Raw genomic sequence first — 20253 nt, forward strand, 5'->3', positions numbered from 1 at the left:
ACCAGTCATTTGCATTAGTTCCTATTCTATATCTTTTTGCATTCCCTTTTCAAATATAAATACATGTTTGTGCCTGTTCCTTTCTTGCAGTTAATTTGTAGAATCATCTTCTATAAAAATTCAAAGCATGTTGCTGATGATGGTTAGTTTCCAAGCTCATTGGTAGGGTGGTTGTGCTTGACAAGGGAGTGAAATGTGGAACTGCTGACAAGTGGCTGATGGCTGATTCTTGGCCCCAAGCACAGGATTGCAATATGAAAGATTATGATTATTATTATTATCTGTCACACAGCAAGAGCCACTATTTCCTAACTTCGGCGCCGACTTTATTTAGAAACAGAAGTGGAGGCTGGGCAAAGTTCCTCGTGGTGAGAAGCAGCTCCCTGCAGATGCCCAAATTAGCTGGGAATGATTGTTGAAGTCAGCAGGGGTGTTATGCTACTGGCATGGTCCTCTGTCTGTGCTGCATTGCTCTGGTGAAGGTCCCCATGACTTCAGCTGTTACTGCAGCATCTTCTGTGGCTGTGTATTTGTGAATCTGCCACTCTGTTCCACAAACTACCAGAGAGCACTGGCACCACTGTGACAGCCCAGGATATATCTGCTTTCCCCCAAGAAATATTTGGCTGCTTCAGAATCTGTTTCTGATACTGGTTTGTCTAGGGACCAGATTTTACCAGCTCTCTCCCCAGGGAATGCTCAGCCTAGCACTGAAAATATGCTACTATGGCAATTCACAGATTAATACCACACTATTTTGACTTTCCATGAACTCTATTCATCATAATACTGTTGTTTAGAACACAATTTGTTAATATGTTCTTTCATTATGGTGTGACAATTTTTTTATTAGTGATGTGTCCAAGCCTGATGCCATTGTTAAGATCTCTTTAAGGATTTCAGGCATTTACTTTGTATTTCCAAGCTGGTTGCTCTGTCCTGTACTAACATGTTTCATTACTATACATTTAGTACCAGATGTACTTTGTGCTGGCTTCTGTTAGACTCCTGTTAAATTCCAGATGTCCCTGATCTATAGTCTGGTATCTAGCTCTGCAAAAGCTGCAAGATGCAGTGTCAGCCATTTTTACTTCATTTTGCAACTGCAGTCATAAGACTTGGTGTTTTTTAGGCCTAGGAATTCTCTGTTAGACTACTGACTCAGCATAGTGTTATCCTAAAGGTCACAGTTACTTCTGGGAATTCATGAGAGGTCAGGAAGTCTCTAGGAAATTATTTTAATAAAAAAGGTCCAGTGATGTTAGAAAAACAAAAAGATTTAGTCACATGCCTGGCAGTTATGGAGCAAATAGAGTAGTGGAAAACAAAAGTAACAAATGTAAATGTTAGCCTGAGGCTGTAGCATTGCCACCAAAAAAGAGCCATTTTTCCTTTTTTTGTTCTTCCTATGTTCTGGTACAAATATTTGGCTACATTATGGGTGCCAGATGAGGAGAATGATCAAGGTTAGCATTAAACTAGCAAGAGAAAAGCTTGTTTTTAATAGCAGGTCTGTTTCTTGCCTACTTCCTCACACTGCTTCACAAGCACTTGATCTGACAGGGTGGAAAGGAGTGTTGCAGGACCTGCAGGAACACAGGGATCAGCAGTATTGCCTTTTATTTGGTTGCAGGTGAAAATAGTTCCAAAAGTTCTATGAGACAGTGACGGTTTATCAAACTTTTTGAAAGCTGGTTCATAGTAATTGATTAAATCAACCACAAAAGAAAATTGCTCTCTTGTTAGTTTCTATTGTGAATATTGCTCTTCACTTTTCGTTTGTGTTGGGAAGGTACAAGCATTGGTCATTGTCCAGAAAAACCATCACTGCAGTTGTATACAGAATTCTTATGCAGATACCTTCTTGCCTGCTAATTCTACATCTTTTAATCACAGAACTGTTTTGGAGATGGATTTCATTGCTGACACAGCTGACTTGAGCCAGAGACCTATTTATTCACAGCTTTTAAGTTTGAGGAAGTAACTTCTCATTCATGTAGCAGAAGTAATGGAAAAGACAAGAGGAACTCTACAGTTATTTTTAGGAAAAGATAATGTTTATCCCAGCAAAACTAAAAATGTTGTTGAGACATTACACACTTGAAATCTAGACAGTTGTGGTTTTGTTCTTCCATAATTATTTTAATGTGAAGGAATTTCTCTTAATGTGTACTCTACAGCCCTGTCAGCTTCAGTAGTCCTCCACATACATTTTTATATCTATGCAAATTGGTATTTTCTTATGTGGTGTATGAAAAAACCATGAAAAAACTGGAAATCAGTAATGTCAGAAAAACAGTAAGCCTGATAACCTTTGTGCTTTCAAATGCACAAAGAACATTTTGCACACTTTCACAAATAAAAGTAATATTATTAATCAAATGCATCAGCGTAAGAGCTGTTAATAGTTTTGTAGCAAACTGTATGATTCAGAAAGAGAAAGTAGTGAAGGGTGTACATATGCCATTAAAAAGGCTACTAAATTGGTAAGGTATGAAACCAGCCTGCCTGCCTTGCCTGGCATCTGGAAAGTGTGGAAATCTCCTGTCTAAGGAAAACAGAACAAAAAAAAAAGGGACAGTAAACTGGAAGGAATTGCTCCATTCAACATGGAGAGCTCCAGCACTTTGGTAAACATGATGCTAAGGAATCTTAGCATTCTGGTGCAAATTTTGGGTGGTGGCCAAGTGCTTTGACCTGGAGAGAGAAGTAGTTTGTGTAATGCTGCTGTGGAGGGAGAAAAGACAGATTAAGGAAAGTTTTGATGGCAGGGTCAATAGGGGATCTTGCGTGCAGTTGCATCCTTGGATAGAATTAGCAGAGCTGTGCAGCTGGATTCCAGGAGTTCATTAATTTGGCAGGAAGTTTCATCCTTACACAGATTGGAACTGACATGAAGTCATCCCTACTCACAGCGCGTTGGCAGAAGTGGAAATGGTTGTGGCCTTAGAGGCAGAGCCAAGGGGTATTGAGGTGAAGAGTCATGCAAGTATGACATGCCCAGATGTGTCGTGGAGTGAGCAAATCTGGGTTAGCTACTGGATGAGGGACTTGCAGCAAGCAAAGCAGCAGAGGGTTTTGACAAGAAGTTCTGTACAGCTTAGGAGTTGGCATTTGGTACAGTGCGTTAAGACAGGGTTACTCCTGTACAGAAGCCTTTCAGTGTCTAATTTAAAATCCATGAAAACTAGTAAAAAGCTGAAAATACAGGGTAAGTAAGCATCACTAGAAAGGTGGTTGGCAATAGATCCCTTGAATAGGAGACAGAATGTTTAGTTTGTTCATTATTTGCAATTTTGAGAATTGTGGAAATTAAAGGGCAGACAAGTTTTTATAATAAAGACTGCAAACCCAACCGGCACATGTTCTGCAGTCAGGTTGTAGGAAATTCTGTGCGAAAAACTGAGTAAACAAGTGTGAACTGACCATTTCCAGAAGTGGGCAGAGTGGTTAAAATCCAGCCCATGGGTTTGTTTGAACTATGCCTTTGCATAGTGTTTCGGGGCTTCCCCACCATTTGTGTTGTGAAATTCAATGTTTGATGCAAGAGTGACACACTGCTCAAGTGGTTATTTGAAGTTAATGTTTAGAAACATAATGCAAACTACATTATCTTTGGGACCAAAAAAATTTATTGTGGAACTGGACCACTTTCTAGCAATCTGCAGTGTAAAGGTGACAGATCTCTAGTAGCTATTTCATTATGTAAGGTATTAAAGGTTTTATTACATTTTCAGCTTTTCAGTGTAAACACTGGACCTAACACTGAGAAACTGCTACACTGAAGGGTATTGTTTTTAATAAGAAGACAACTGATTAGTATACAATATAGAAAACGATGAGGATTTTATTTTCTTTCTTACTCTTCTTGTTTTTCAAATCCAAAAATGTAGAGTGGGAGACAGAACTGCTTTTGAAATAAAAATTTAACTATGTCCTTGCAAAGACAAATTTGTCATAAAGAGGTTCTTCATAAATGCCATATATCTTCATGAAAACTTAATTGTTAAGGTCCTGTAGGAAACCTATTATAAACCTCATTTCACGATATGAAGGCTCTGATGTTGTTTTCTGAATACACAAATAGTGGTTTGCATATGAGAGAAGAGTCCTTGAAATCATAACAGCAAAGACACTGCTGTCCCATGACATTCTGGAGGCCTTTGCTACTAGGAATTTTATTTTAATTTCCTAATAGAACAAATACTTTTTTAAGAGCATCTGTTTGCCCTATTCCCCTTGATTTTTTGAACCCTCTGCATGACACCAGCTAGAGTTGGCAAAAGAGTAGAGGAACATAATTATGCCATAATTATAGGAGCACAATCGTTCTTTTAAATTGAAAGCGGAATAGGGGGATTAGTGCTTCTAACTGAATGAAAAGCTCAGTTCTGAGAGGCAACAGGCAGTGGCCAAGCCACACAGGTGTGCTGGCCAGTCAGTCAGTTCCTGTGCTGCTCTGAAGCAGTCCCAGCATCTCCTATCACTTTCCCAGCTGTGCAGGTGTAGGATACAAGTGGAAGTGGGGGCAAGATGTGGTGGGAGCAGGCTGAGGTGATTAGAAGGCATTAGGTGCAAATCCATGGTTCTCCAAGCTTCATGAATTCTGCTGCTCATGAAAGAATTATTGGATGCCTTTGGATGTCATGTTCTTTGTACAAAGATGAAATAATTTAATAACATGGAGGTGTACATGGAAGTTTCACATATTTCTAGGCAGACAAAACAATTGTTTTTTCATTCACCTTATGTCATCTTTGTCAAAATAAAATGAAGAGCAAAAATGAGGAAGTTTATCTTCTTGATTTCTCTTTGAGGATAAAAATAAACATTTGTTCTGGAGTATTTTTATTACAGTGATGAAGGTTTCATTTCACTTTGTATTTCAGCTACCTTAGTGGAAGTCTTACCAGTTAAGAAGAAAGAGACGAATGAAAAGTGCTAAAGAAAGGCTGTCTGCAGCTCCCTAGTGAAATGCCAATCCTCATAGTTACAGTTCTAGTATTTGCTTTCTTATCCCAAGTGGCATTTGCTGCAGATAAGATCATATGGGAGTTTGGCTCAGCCTGGCAAGCTGAAGGATGGGTTACACTAACACGTGGTTTGTAAACAAGGAAAGGCATTAAATATATGAAATTGGATTTCTGTGGGTTTGCTGACAGCTCACACCTGGTTGCAGTAATAAACTCTGCTCTTGGTGTCTTTACCTGTCAAAGGCTGACTCAGAGGAAGGAGAATGCCTTCAAGAAGCTTGGGAAGCTTGGTTGGATTTTAGCAATCAAGCTGTAGACAAGGAAGATTAATGACAGAGAAATAATACGGAGTCATAGGGCATAAGGATTTTAAAGAATAGCCTTAAAATAGGGTGACAGCATAGCTCAGGTTGGAAGGCACCTCTGGAAAAGGTCTGGGTCAGCCCTCTGCTCAAGCAGACACAGCTAGAGCCAGTGGCCCAGGATCACATTCAGTTGGGTTGTCCTTCTTCAAGGACAGAGACTCCACAAACTCTCTGGGCAACCTGTGCCAGTGTTTGATCATCCACACAGTAAGAAAACCTAAACAAAAACAACAACAAAAAAATTAAGAAAAATGTTAGCTATATTTCATTAACCAGAGATCCTGATCCAGTCCTAGTGCATCAAAATCACTATTTTCCTATTTCTCTGGCTGCTGACCAAATAGAAATATACTGTACATACAGGAGCTTGAATGCTCAAGGCACAAGTTATAAGTTATTGCAGATTGAAGCCACGGTCTGTCCCAGGCTAGTATCTTGAAATGTAAACTTACTGCTCTATATTTACTAAAAATATCATTGTGCCTGGAAAAAAAAGGACAGGATAAGAGGATATCAGGAAAGACTGAGGGGAATATGTTGTGGATGGTGTGACAGCACAGGTGAAAAGGATGGGGTGATAGCACAGGTGAAACAGGAGTAAATGTTGCCCATAGAGTCCAGTAGCCCATGCCAGAAGACTTGAAGGTCTAAGCCATGTTGCTATATTGCAGTGTTGAGCACTGCTGCAGTGTCTTCCTCTCTTGCCAGTGGTCTCCTATTAGAGGAACATCTCAAGCACAGATGGCTCAGGTAACTGTCCTGGGCTGGCCTCAGAAATGCATTGCATCCTTTAACTGATAACTTAATCCTTTAAATGGTAACTTCAAACTTACAGAGCTTTATGTGTATTTCTTTTAACACTACACAACTCCATGCTGGACAGCACTGAAACAATTTAATTTTCAGTTGCCTGTCTTGAAAAGTTAACTTGGGTGATTGTGCTATCAGTCCCTTATTTCTCATCTCCTAGCACAGTACTCATTTTAAAAGAGAGGATACATATATGTAGACAATAAAGTGACGAGAAATTTGAATATGTGCAGAGTAACTAAGAGGTAAATCCAGCCCTGGAAATAACGGCAGATGGCATGAGTAGAAGGAAAAAAGCTAACCTAGGCAAAATTAGAAGATAACAGTGATGCCTTTTATGAAGAAGCTGTTCCTGTGTCATTTGAAATCAACAGAGATTCAGTCAGAGGAGAGAAGGCAGATGATAAATGATTCATTTGCTTGCCTCCTCCTTGAGATTCCCTTATTTTCCTTTTCAGTTAACAGATGTCTTAAAGATTATGAATTCACAGGAAAATAACGCAAGACAATGGGCAGCCAAGACAGTATTCTGATAGTCTAAATATTTTGTTCTTCATATTTTATCAGCTATTGAATCTTGAAATCTAGAAAAGCTCTTGTATTAAGGAAGGACTTGCTCACAAACACTTTGGTTCAATGAGGCTTTTGATGAGAAACAGTTCTTCGGTATTTGAACTATAATCTCTTGTTCATTGTGATCCAGCCTTTGGTTACAGGCAAGTCAGCTGGGTCTGGGGAAACATGAAGACTGATTTTCTGTTGTGCTATGCATCAAATAATGTCTTCTTGCAGAACTTTGTGATCTCTGGTGAGGTTGAATTTCAAAGGACATTTATCTTTAATGGTATGAAATCTTTCAAGGTTAGTTCAGTGCAGTCTGTTTTCAGCTTTAGTAGGGGACCATTTCTCTGCAGTCACTATTCACTAGGTGGGATTCTTGCATTAATATGCTAATCCCTTTAGGGATCGGGAAGTTCCACCCCCTAGGTTTGTGTTGAAGATGCCAAAGAATACTTTAAGAATACTGAGACTACAAGGAAAGCTTTGCAACCCAAAACAAACATGACAGTGTATTCTTTGTGGGTTTCTACATTGAAAAGACATTGCATTTAAAGTATCAGAAACAGAATAAGATTTGAAGTAATTATTCTGACTCAAAAGGGATTATTGATATACTCCCTCTTTAAGAGAAAGGCTAGATACATTGGTGAATATTTTATCATTTATGTGTATCTCTGTGCTAACTGAAGTGAAAACTGAAGGACTGAGGGCTCTGAAGTGGCTGCCAATACTGTTCACTGTGAAAGTACCAAAGGGCCATGTTTGCAGAGCCACTCCATGCTTGTCTGCAAGCAAATGTGTCGCCATGAAGCACTAAGTTCTGTACTGCAGTGTTGGTCTGAACTTAGATGGACTCTCTGTCTTCCTCTGTTTCCACACACAAATTTAGCTTTGTTCACTAAGCTATGTGGAGTTCAGAGGTCTTTTACATGCATACATATCCATTGCAAATTGATTTACAAGAGCATGTTTACACTCAGAGTGAAGGCCAAATGGTCATCAGATTTGCTGTCATTCCAGCTCTGGGTTAAACTTCATCTGTTGGAAAAGGATATAAAACAGTGCTGTGTTTGCTTTTGCCTGTTGCTGCAGAGTCATCATCCTACCTTAGTGTGCTCTTTTTTAAGTATAAATGCTTTCTTTGTCTTTACAAAATGTTGTTTAAATTGCAGTTTTAGTGCAGGCTTCATTTCTCTTACTGGGTTGTAAGATACTAAACATCTGTGAACACCACAGAATGACAAAACTAGGTAAGTGGTCTAAGAGCACTTTTTATGCCAAGATAAAAACGTTAAGCAATAAGTTACTTAAAGGGCTATTTCTGTAAATAAAATGTATGAATCATCTCAGTTGCAGCTAAGTTATCAGATATTTTGCTTGCTGTCTTGCAAGGCAAAAGATATTGAATTACACAAAGCCTTAAAAATAATTATGTCAATCTTTCCTTGCAGCATAATCTTTTGTGAGGTGCTTGATTTGATATTTTTGTCTGAGATATGGAATCATAGACTTGCTTTTGTAATTTCTTCCTCTTTGGTGTTGCTAGATGCTTAAATAAAGTTTTCTATATTTCTGGATTTTGTTACTCAATAATGTAAGCAGCACACACTTGATGAGAACAGCCAGTATTCATATTAGCTCCCAGGTGTTGGCTTTTGTGGAGATATTTAGACTGATATTAGTAGATGACTTAATATTTACAAATGACTGTATCATGATATGGTGTGGCTCATAGTAGCTCTGTAAGCAAACATGCTGCTGCTATTCCCAACATAGAAAATAATTCTAGCCCTGAGGACAAATATGAGCATTAGCCTGGAAGTTGTCTGTGGCTGCAGTTGTGCTGTGGGAATGCAGCTGAATAAAAGGCATGACTGGGACATAGCTGGGAAAAGTCAGTTGAAATTCCTTGATCATTCAAGGGCTGCCAATGGGAGCTGCATAGTTCACCTGTTCCCCTTCCCCAAACAGCACCACAGATTAATCAGAAAAAGCGGATTAATCTTTGATCTCTTTAAAGCAAGATTTTATTGGATATTTGTACCTGAAGTAGTGATGAACAGCACATGATAAAAGGGCTGTAAAAATTGCTGATCCCATAGTACTGTGGGAGTCATTGGCTGCTGTCTTACCTGTTAGTATGCCATATTTCAATTGCTTTTCTGGTTAGGGGCTTTCCTGTTTCCCTTTATATCAAGAAGGTTTCTTGAGTAAAGTTGTTTCTAGTATTGTAGCGTCAACATCTGAAGAGGGGTGTGTTGACACCAGAGTGTGTACTTGGGCCTCTAGACAAGAGTGAACACCACATTGAGACAAGGCAGTGCTTCCAGTGACTAATGGAGCAATTATAAAGTTTGACTATTGCATTTTGTGTAATAAATATCAAAGTCTTTAAAGTCATGAATGATCAGTGGGCTGAGATTGCAGCAAGGTTTTTAGAAAAGCTTATGTGTGCATAATGCTTAAATGAAAAGCATTTTAAAATGTCCTTTCAAATTGATGGAATAGAATTGTAGGCTGATGATGCATATCTCTGACTGTATACACAGCTGGAAAATAAGGCTAAACCTATGACTGTTGTTATCCTACAGTCTTAATCTCTACATTGAATAATATTAATGCAGAACAGGGAATATGTTACTGGAAAAGTATGTAGTAGTTGTAAATCTTGTGGGTAATAAAGCACTAGGAGTATATTACAAAAAATTGTGTGCATTTATTTTTCCATACCTTAGTAGTGGTTGCTTTTAGTTATGGAAGAGAAGTTACAGGAGAATGTTTTCTTGTACTAACATTTTTAAGCACTTTGATTGATACATGTATTACTCAAACTCACTCCCCTCATTTTCTGCCCTTATAAATAGACTGTATCTCTATCATCCAAGCATCCTTGTTGTTCTAAATTGGTGTATTTCATTATTGTAAACACAAAAATGCATCTTTGCAGGATTTGAGGGGCTTTTTTATTCAGGCAGGAAAATAGAATAGTCAAGGAAGCAATGAGAAAAGAACTGGGAAAGTAGGGTGTTGTATGTAAGTAGGGTGAAAAAGTGTTTGAGTTGAGCGCATTGGGCCCGTTATTGGCCCACTTTGGACCAGTATCTTTTCTTGAGGTTGTAAGATGCTCCGTGGTTTTGGCTTTCCATTTATGCTGGATTAATGTTGTTGGTTTAGCATTAATTATTGCAGTCAAGGAAATCCCTTACACTCAGGGCTATAGCAGAGGAGCAGAGGATTTTGAGGAATAAAACCTGCTTTCCATGAGAACTAAAACTACAAGGCATTGATGGCAGAATTGAATGTTATATCTTTTGGCATTTTTGATTAAACCCTCTTGATAAATTACAGCTTTTTGAATGTGTTAAAATCTTTTCAAAAAAATAAAAGGATGAAGACCAAAAGAACATGATTTGTTTGTGGCATCTTTTGAAAATGACACTATATTAAAAAACTAAATTGCTGGCAGCCTTCTTACCATGAGCCCTCACTCTTAATATTTCATTATTTTAGTAAAAATGAATGCTTATAAATGCCACAGAGGCTTGTTTAACTGATGAGAACAAGAGAAAATATATGGGAAAATTTCTGTGGCATTGAGAGTTTCTCATGACCAGAAAACTGAAAATGCTGCAGAGCTGGCTAGATGCAGGTATTGCAAAACTCTGCCTCCTCTTTTTCTCCAAGCTTGCCTGAGGTGGCTTTTCTCCCCTTGCACTCTATATGTAGGCTGACTTGCCAAAACAGCTTTTTGTTTCTTTTTTTCAATTTATTGCTCAGTTTTGGAGGATAATGATACACATCTGATCTGCTTGATACAGAAATATTTCTCCTCCACTTGTGGAGGGAGCTATCCTGTGTGGATCCTGTGCCAATGTTAATTTTTGAAGTTGTGGGACAAGGAATGTTAATTTTCACTTTCATTACTGAGATGCCTTTCAGGAAACCTACCTTCTGCTCAGCCATCACAGAGCAAATGGTGCCTGGGGTGGTAGAGGGCCAGCAGCAGCAAGAAGAATTATTTATTTCAATTTATCATATTTGTTTATTGCTGTTCTGGACATGTATTCCTGCATTCTTGTGCAACCCTCAAATACTAAAGTGTAGACAGCAGGCTATTTTGGATTATAGCGTTTTCATGATGGTAGCTGAGAAAAAATAATCAATCTGAACACGAGGAGTGCAATTGAGGGCTCCTCCTGGGGCTTTTTCCTCTTAGCAGAGCTGAAGGACAGGTAGTTGTATAACCCTGCATGCTGAGCTGCAGCGTGTCCCCAGCCCAGTGAGGAGTCCTGCCAAAGCTCTGCTCTCCACAAGGTTTTGAAATGTCATGGCTTAATTGCCATGGGAGACACACGCCTGAGTGCTCCAAGTGACTGCTCAGTGTCTCAGGGTCCGTGTTGCAGAATGAGACCCTTAGCCCAGACTGGCCGAGTCATTTTCCCAGTTTACCAGGGCATCTCTTAGCTTCCTAGTGTTAGCTTTCTAGAATTTAGGATTTGTCTGGGCTTGTGTTTTAAGGCAAATTTAATGTTGTTTCCTAGGCTTTAGGAGCACTGCTGAACTGGAAAGTGACGTGTTTGCTGTTTGTGGATGTGTTACTAATTTTTGTTTAATTTTGTTGCCTTTAATGGCAAAATGAACAGATTGTACAGATATTCTAGAGGAAAACAAAATTCTGGATTAAAATTCTGACTGATGTCCTAGATGCCAAATATGAAAAAGAGTTTTGTTTTTTGTTAAGTTGTTGATTTATTGCATGTGTTCATTTTGTAATAGCTGTCATGACTGCAGCAAGCAGAAAAGGAATTTCTGCATTTTTTTGCATCTTTTCAGCATTTCTTGATGCATTTGTTTAACGTATGTTGTTACCTGTTGGAATGAAAATAAAATGTTGACAATGGTGGGTTTTTTCCCCTGCTAAGAGAGGCTTATTTGAAACTGATCTAACAGAGCTCAGAGTAAGACCTGCAATGTAATGTCATTACAGAGTAAGACCTGTCATTACATGACAAAAATGTCATTACATTTCTGTAAATCAATAGAGTTACAGAAAATCTATTGAAAAGCATGGACACTGATGTCTTAAAATGAAGTAGCAGAGTTGTTAGCAGCTTTAAGAAAAAGTCATACTTTTTAGAGGTGTTTGTGAATTTTACTCTTTAGTTAAGTTGGCCAGAAGTCAGCTTCAAGACAGCAAGCTGGTAGTATAAAGCTAATATTTTGGAGATTACTGTGTAGGAATCCATGTGGTTTAATTTAGGTCCCTTTGTTATAGTGAGGAGAACATAACAAAAACTGAATATGCACAGTGGTTTTGCAATTTAGAGCTATTTTATTTCATTTACTGTATGTTTGAAGTGCTGATGTGTACAGGCAGTTTAAGCTATGTGAATTATGTGATGGAACATACAAGAAATGGCAAAGATGCAACAGTAACTCAGGTTTGCTTTTGGTTTATTCAAATGTTTTCTCTAGAGATCAATACAAAAAAAACAGCAAAGACCCAAGTAGTTGGCCACAATCTCAAAATTTAGCTAAGGGGATAAAATTTTTGGGATTGTCCCAGGATAACATGACGTATATGCAATGAGAATGGAAAGAGAAAAGACCTGTTTGGCCATTTGAAAATCTTGTGTTTCTGTTCTTGCATTTTTAAACTTGGTCTGTCATCCAAGAAAGAGTATTTCAGGTTTGCATATTTCTTCTTGTTCATTAGAAAAGCTAATTTATTGTTACAGATATCTATTGTCTGCAGTATTTTTAAAGCTATTTATATGATGAAGTTTAAGAGGTACAGGCACTAGAATTAGTATATTTGATAAACAACCACATTTTCAGTTTTGCCTGTGGTTGAGTTTACTATGCAGTTTAATACTGTATTTTACACTTTCTTTCTTATAGATAGATGGCAAAGTATGTAGCCTGTATGCAAGGTCCTAGGGCTTCTGTTAGTTTGGAGTTGCTTTGTCTAATTTGCTAGTGATGATTTAACTGCATTCTTGATTAAGTTTCTGTTCCATTTATGTGCATTTTAATACTTTCAGATTAAGAAAGAAAAAATGTTGGCAGTGTATGGTTGAACTCTGGAAGTGTCCTTTGAGTTTATTTATAGTTATTTATCTAATGTTTCCTTCTGCTTTGGGTTAGGCTTAAGTGGTGATCTCAGCCTCACTAGTATTGTGGCTCTGTCTGTCACACGCACAAGCCTGGCTCCAGCTGTGGCATATGGAATTAACTTCTTAGTTAATTTACGATTTTCTCCTAAAAGCTTTTGACCACTAGTACTATGTGTTTGCTGTAAGTTGCTTCAGTTAATTACTGCTGTTATGCAAAAGAATTATACCCATTAAAAGGCCTGATTACTGCTGCATGTTTATAACAAAAGAATAAATTAATTGAACAATGAGGCTTGCTGTTATTCTGACAGGTCATACGTGTTAAAATGAGATGGTGCTAAAAAAAGGTGTCTTCCAGCCTTTCAGGTTCCTCACAGACAAATCTTGGCCATAAAATCCAGAGCAGCAGCCAGATGGCTGAAAGTTGGAAGTGTTGCTGTGGAGTCTAGCAAGAGAAAACACTCCTGGGTAACAGTAGAACATTAACACACTCAGAGTAATACATTACTAGCAGTGATGCCATACTGCATTGTGGTTTAATTGTGCTTAATGGAGTCCTGCAGTCTCTGTGATTTAGTTGCACATGTCAAAGCAGGGCAATTCCCAGTTCATCTGCCTGGAGAAAAACACAGCAGCTTTACATAACCCATTTGAGAGAATATTGGAAGCACCTCAGATATTCTGCCTCCCCTCACCTTCAGTTTATCTTTCTCTTCTCTGGCATATCAATGTCGCAAATTCAAATGAGATCACAAAACCTAAACTAAACAACCCCCTCCCACAAACACATCTTCACCCCAAATATGTATTTCCCCACCCAGTATTCTCTCCCATCTTAGTTCTGTTTTCTGCTAGACAGGGAAGAGACCTCAGCAGGAGTTTTTTTTGTCATCCATCCAAAGCCATTCACCTTTTAACAGCATGTGGATGATGCGAGAGTTGGAATTGACATGTCAAACCACAGGTCAGAATTACACTGCCAAAGCCCTCCAGGAAAAGAAGGAAACAGGAACTTGACCATCCTGGTGCCTTCTAAATCAGAATGGTATTTTTGCTAGTGGGTGGGTATAAGAGGATGGAGTCCTTGTGTTGTGGAAGATAGTGACAGAGTCCACATTAGAATTTAATAGGACTAAGACTTTTTCTGAAGTCTAATAACACTATCTTCAATACACTTAAAGCAATAAAAAAGTTAACTTTTTTTTTATGCTGTTTGCTCTTAATTAGGTAATTTTCTTAAAAGCATATAACTTTTGGAAGGAAGTTTGTAGTCCTACCATTTTCTTAACATGTGCATTTTGATACAGTTGTCATAAATAACTCATATTTTGCTTCTGCTTATTGGTGGAAAGAAATTAGCTAAAACTCTAAAATTTTGGAGCGTTCCCCTTTCAATTGTCTTAAACCAAGACAAAAATTCAGTTATTAAAAAAAAAAAAAAAGGTGCTACAGTAAGCACCAAGGCTGGCTGTGCAAAACAGCTGTACCATTAAAATCTATACACCTATATGTGTATAAGTCATCTTCAGTTATGCAATAGTTGCCTTTTGTCTTTTTACACATTAAATTTAGAACTAGTTTCTAGCTGAACCATATCAAAGCTCAGCTTGTCTAGCCAGGAGACACTGACTGAACCAGTCACAGTTCCTTTGCAGTTGCCCCAGTTACAGATATAGCTTTAAAGATGGAAGAATTGAAAGTCCAACTGAGACTGATGGGCAGATAATGCCATGTGCAGGAAAATCTGAAATGTAAGACAGGAAATTTCTTCATCTTGTCATTTTTGTCCTAATAGAGCAACAGAATAGGCTACAGAGACATTGGCATCAGGGAAAATTAGACTCTACAGAAACCACCATATAACCCACTCACACATGCACATGTTTATATAAATGTCTGTTTCATGACAGAGGTTTTAAATTTAAAAAAAATAGATAGTTTGGATTTCAGAATTCCATTTAACTTAGAAATAGTTTACTTCCAAACTGTGTTGCTTCTACAGTTGCTGGTGGTGCTGTGTGCTTTTCAGCTAATCATGAGCTGTCAGTTTGTGGCCTTTCCTGGGTCTGATGGCAGCACATAAGTGCCAGTGTGATTTTTTGTGTAGCATTGCCTCAGCTCCTGATGCCGCTTACAAAAGTAAGCATTGAATGCCAATGTGTTGTCTTTGTTGCTAATGCCAGAGGACCATTTAAATATATGGAAATTATGCTCTCTCTTGCATGTTTACAGCTGGAGGAAACTCCTTTGTGGTCTCCTTCAAACACCATTTAGATTACACCACAAATTAGATTTGTGCCCTCAAATATTTGTTTGCTTATTTGTTTCAAACTTCTAAATATAAGTTAATTCCTTTTTCCATTTGACCTAACTTTAGACCTTTTAGTCTGTTACAGCCACACCAGTAGAAAAAGGACTGTAGAGCCCTTGACACATCTCGTGTTGCTCTCAAGTGCACCAAGCATTAGCATGCACATAGGGACCCTCAGCACCTTCTCCTTAAAACCAGAGGTATTCACTGCTAGGTCTGCTGTCTTGCATTAGATCAGAGAGAACAACTAAGCAGTGAGACAACCAGGAGACTAATGGAGATAAATGCAGACTTTCACTAGATTTTGTATATAGTAATAAAATAACTTTATGGATTGGGAGGGGGAAGGATTCATACAGCTGCATTGTTAACATCCAGAATTGTGTTTATTTCTTACTCTCAAAAATATTCTCCAAAGAGTCACACGATATTTATTATTAAACAGGATGACAACTGCATCTGTCACATCAGGAAACATCAGCATATCAGTTCCTACTTGATGTTAGAAATCATAGTGGGAACGCTGTTTTTAGGGGAAATAACCAGCCTCTCTTGCACAATAAAAGAAGCCCTCAATACAGAAGGTATTTATTACATTTAAGTTATTTGGAATGCAGCTGTGTAAAGTTGTCAGTTTAGGACCATTTTAGTTTAGATGGTGAAGAATGAGTAGGCATCTGTAGGTGGAAACAAGAGCCAATTTGAGTGAGTTTAGTTACACTGCATTAAGGTATTAATTTTAACATTCAAAAAGCTGGCACTCATGCAGGATTGCAGGGGCTGTGAAAAATATTGCCAGAAAGCTAAAATTAGTGGATTCCTTTCTACCTTCTTCCTTTAGTTTCAATTAATAAATTAGGGAAAAAAATCTGTAACTTTTTTATCACTATTCACTCAAGAGCAGGACAAAAAGTAGACTCATCAGAAAATCTACTTCTGTAATTTAATTTCAGATTAAGACCATGCTTGGAATGTGTTTACACTTTCAACTTTGGTGTATGTTGAGCATGTTTAACAGTTAAGGGAAATAGCATAAGAGAAAGTAGATTTGTTTGTGTTGAATGCCTTTATATATTTGTGCGGATACATGTATATAAATTATATGAAATAGGATTGTTTATACAATGCACACCTTCTAGAGAAGAGAGAATAGTCAGGGAATTCTGTGTTTTGAATAAATTCTCTCTTCCTACCTTCTGCTCCCCCATCACATTCCAACACAGTCATGATTCGTATCAGCAAGTTGTACTTCAGCTGACAGAGGCTAAGCAGCCAGCTTAGCAACTTCATTTAGGGAATCTCTCTCATCTCATACGACTATAATTACATGTAAGCCAGCAGGTCTGGCAAACAAACCTCTGGAACAGAGTATTTTCACTTATCTCTCTTGAAACTCTGATGGCAGAAGTGTCAAGTGAGGGGTCGTACTCAAATCTATGGATTCACAGCCTGGACATCCAAAAGAAGAGAAACATTGTTGTTAACATAATTTCCAGTGTCTGACTGATTATCAAAATTAGCTGGTCTTAACCTTACTAACCCAATTGCAATGGTTTTCCTTCTATTTTCTTTAAGCTAATATTAGTGCACCTTACAAATATGTGTGTGTACACACACATACACACACACACATATATACATCTGCATGGGTATATAAGTGTGAGTTCTTGCCTGTTGCAGTAGGAGTATCTCTGTGACTGCCCCACCTCCCTGGTGCCTTGGCATAACAGGTGTGAGGCTCTGCAAGTGGAACTGAACAATGGTGACAGTGGTTCATCTACCATGGAAATGTCACCAAGGTGATGTCAGCCTATGCCCTTTGTTCAAACTGCTACCATAAAAAAATAAAAAAAAGAGGCAGGTCACCATTGTGGAATACTGCCTTCTGAAGGGAACAGAAGGCCTGACATGACAACGGGACCCACTTCTTTGAAAACTCTGCAGTCTCCCTGGGGCCAGGGTTGGAGGTGGGTATGGAAAGTTCCTACCCTGGTACAGCCCTCAGATTATTGTCCATTATTGATTTCTCAGGTAGGCAGTGCTAAAGTTGAAGCTAGCAGACTAAGGGCAATCAGGAGGTTGAATATTCATGGCCTTGGGACACCTGCTTGAGGGATCAGGAGCACAAGCAGTATTCTTCTCTGTCCTTCCAGTCACAGGGAATGAGGATGCAAGAAGACACATGAGCCAGCAGATCAATGCCTTGCTCTGAGCCCTTCCCTATAAGAAAGACATTGAGGTGCTGGGGTATGTCCAGAGAAGAGAACAGAGCTGGTGAAGGGTCTGGAGCACAAGTCCAATGAGGAGCAGCTGAGGGACCTAGGATTGATTAGCCTGGAGAAAAGGAGTCTGAAGAGGGACTTCACCACTCTCTATAATCACCTGAAATGTGTTTGTAGTGAGGTAGGATTTGGGCTCTTCTCCCACGTGACAAGTGACAGGATGAGAGAAAATGGCCTCAAGTTGTGTTTAAGGACATTTGTATTGGATATTAGGAAAAATTTCTTCACAGAAAGTGAAGCATTGGAACAGGTTGCCCAGGGAAATGGTGTAGTCACCATTCCTGGAGGTATTTAGAAGACATGTGGAGTTTAGGGATATGGTTTAGTGGTGGACTTGGAAGTGCTACATTAACAGTTGAACCAAGCAGTCTTAAAGGCCTTGCCCAACCTAAGCAGTTATATGATTCTGTGAAAAAAATAGAAAGAACGGTTAATGAGTTATTTGTACACCTGTGAAAGAGTTGTGAACAAAAAGAGACAGCTGAGAGCTTATTTCCTTATAAGCTTTGGCGCCCTTCCCCATCCCTCTAGTTTCTGGATTTGCCTATTTGCCATGTGTATAGAGCACTGGCCTAGAAGAGAAATTGTAGTGAATACACCTGGAAAGATCCATTGGGTGACGTTTGTCCAGCCTGTCATTAGGAAGCCCAATTAGTTAAATTTTGTCTCTTTTTGTAAGTTAAATATAGGCAGATAGACTAAATATCACATACATTCATATTCTAATAACAATGCTCAAAGAATAATTTTTCATCTTTATTAAATTTATCTTGGCTTGTGTTCAGCATGGAATTTTATTTTCATTTTATGATTTCCCAATTTTCTTCATTTCCCTCAGGAGAGAGAAATAGAAGAAGGAGATGTCAGGTGGCTTTCAGTTACATGCCTCAAAATGAAGACGAATTGGAATTAAAAGTTGGCGACATCATTGAAGTTGTGGGAGAGGTGAGCACATCTTCAATTGAATATACATACATGCATTTCTGACATGTCTTGTGCATGCTAAGCTCCTCAGTGCATAATTTAAATCAGACATTTTTTTTCTCTGCTATGCTGACTTGTCTGATTTGAGTTACTATTGGGGATTAGGGGATGTTGGTTATTTTCTTATGGATTTTGTGACTTTTTTTTCCCCCTGTAGCATTTCTGCTGGTTTTGCATCAGTTGATATTTCAGAGTTCTGTTCAGGGAAAGAGCTCCAAGTCTGTGTTACAGAGCTCTTGAGTTTATATCTCTGAAGAACCAAAGATTATAGCAGAAGAAATTTTTTGCAGTTTTAGTAAGCCAGCCACAAGGAAAAATTACCTTTGCAAAGTTAAACACATTTAACAAATTTACTTGAATCTCTACTTGAGTTCACCTTTTGTCATCTTTGACAGCAAATTTTAAGGATTTTATTTTGGTCTTAGTTTTTTAAAAACCCCTAAAACCAAATAAAAACCCCCCAAAAAATATTTAGAGACTCAAGATGCACTTATTTTGGTTATAACTGCATGTGGAAAAGTAATTACATGAGCTGGGAATAAATTATGCAAGCTTGGACAAATAGACAGAGATTTTCTTTGCATGGGTGACTCTGACTGCAGGATCAAGAAATGATGTTTGCTCCCAATACCTTCAGTGTTCCATTAGAGATTTTACAAATATCTTCTTGCTAGCATGAGGACCAAAGTCAAAATGATAACATGCATCCTTTAAGTAGAATGCATTTAAACTCATTTATTCTTATTTACTTAGCTTTAAAAAGAAGACCTTAGTCTGCTCAGGCAGCCAACATAATGTGTGTTGCAGTTTGTATCATTTATTTGTAAGATTTTTTTTCTCTGCCATGACTCAGCAGTTAGTAATTCAACATTCATTTTCTTGTCTAGGATATGTAGTTAATTTACTTTTTCCTGCATCTGTCACTTAAGCAGTCAATTTGAAAAGAATATAAATTCTACTGTAATCTATATGGCATCCAGCATTATCTTATAAGAGATTAAATTCTCACATCTGAATGTAAGAAGCTTAGTGATCACTGGTTTTGCTCTAACCTAACTGTGCACACCAATTCTGCACATCTTTCTTCCCCTGGAATCAGACATGATGTGTCACTTAACCGACCTTATTCTGTCGGTGAGCAGTTTTGTAATGGGGGAATTCAAGGTTATAAGAACATATTTTGATCATAATGTAAACTCCATATTGCAATGAGTTTCATGACATCACATGAAATGTTTTCATTGGGCAATTTGAGGTATATTTCACCTCACACAGCCACACAAATACTACTTAAAAGTTTTAAGTCTGTATCTTTTAAGAGTAAATTGATGGAATAAAACCTTTTCCTAGTATCCAGCCAACAAATTAACTCTACTGAATGAATTATATGATTAAATAATTTAGATGACACACTAGGCATCTCTTATGGAATGTATCTCGTCTTTTTTTTAATTTGAAAAACATAATTATACATACCTGATTTATTTATATCCAAAAGAGACTGAAAATACCAGCATTCAAATTGAAAAATGTAGAACTATAGAAGTGAAACATTCCATGTACATGCATGTGTGTGCTTATAGTTAAGGTCATGTTTTTTGAAACCCACTTGGGTTTCTCTTTTGGGTGAACATAGATTAGCTGGGGGAACAGGGAAAATAGGAAATTCAGTAGAAATTCTCAGTGCTTCAGAAAGTATTGTTGTGGGACCTTTATTTTCCATTATGGTTGTTACCAAGCAGTTAATGTTGAACACTTGTTGTAACTTCCTCTTCTACTGTTATCATAACAGTATTAATTCCTCGAAAAAGTATAACAGAATGTTTCTTTTGAAACAGGAACTTTATTTGA

The 20253-nt window shown here is 38.1% G+C and overlaps 1 protein-coding gene across 4 annotated transcripts in view; it reads left to right on the forward strand.

Moving 5' to 3' along the window:
• SH3KBP1 (SH3 domain containing kinase binding protein 1) overlaps window positions 1-20253 on the forward strand; it is a 212823-nt gene that overhangs the window by 90813 nt on the left and 101757 nt on the right. For all 4 annotated transcript variants that reach the window (XM_053971068.1, XM_053971069.1, XM_053971070.1 and 1 more), the window contains one exon: window positions 18257-18363. In XM_053971068.1, the coding sequence (XP_053827043.1) occupies window positions 18257-18363 (107 nt within the window). The remainder of the gene's footprint in view (window positions 1-18256; window positions 18364-20253) is intronic.

Source organism: Vidua macroura, chromosome 2 (assembly GCF_024509145.1).
Source record: "Vidua macroura isolate BioBank_ID:100142 chromosome 2, ASM2450914v1, whole genome shotgun sequence".
NCBI lineage: Eukaryota > Metazoa > Chordata > Aves > Passeriformes > Viduidae > Vidua > Vidua macroura.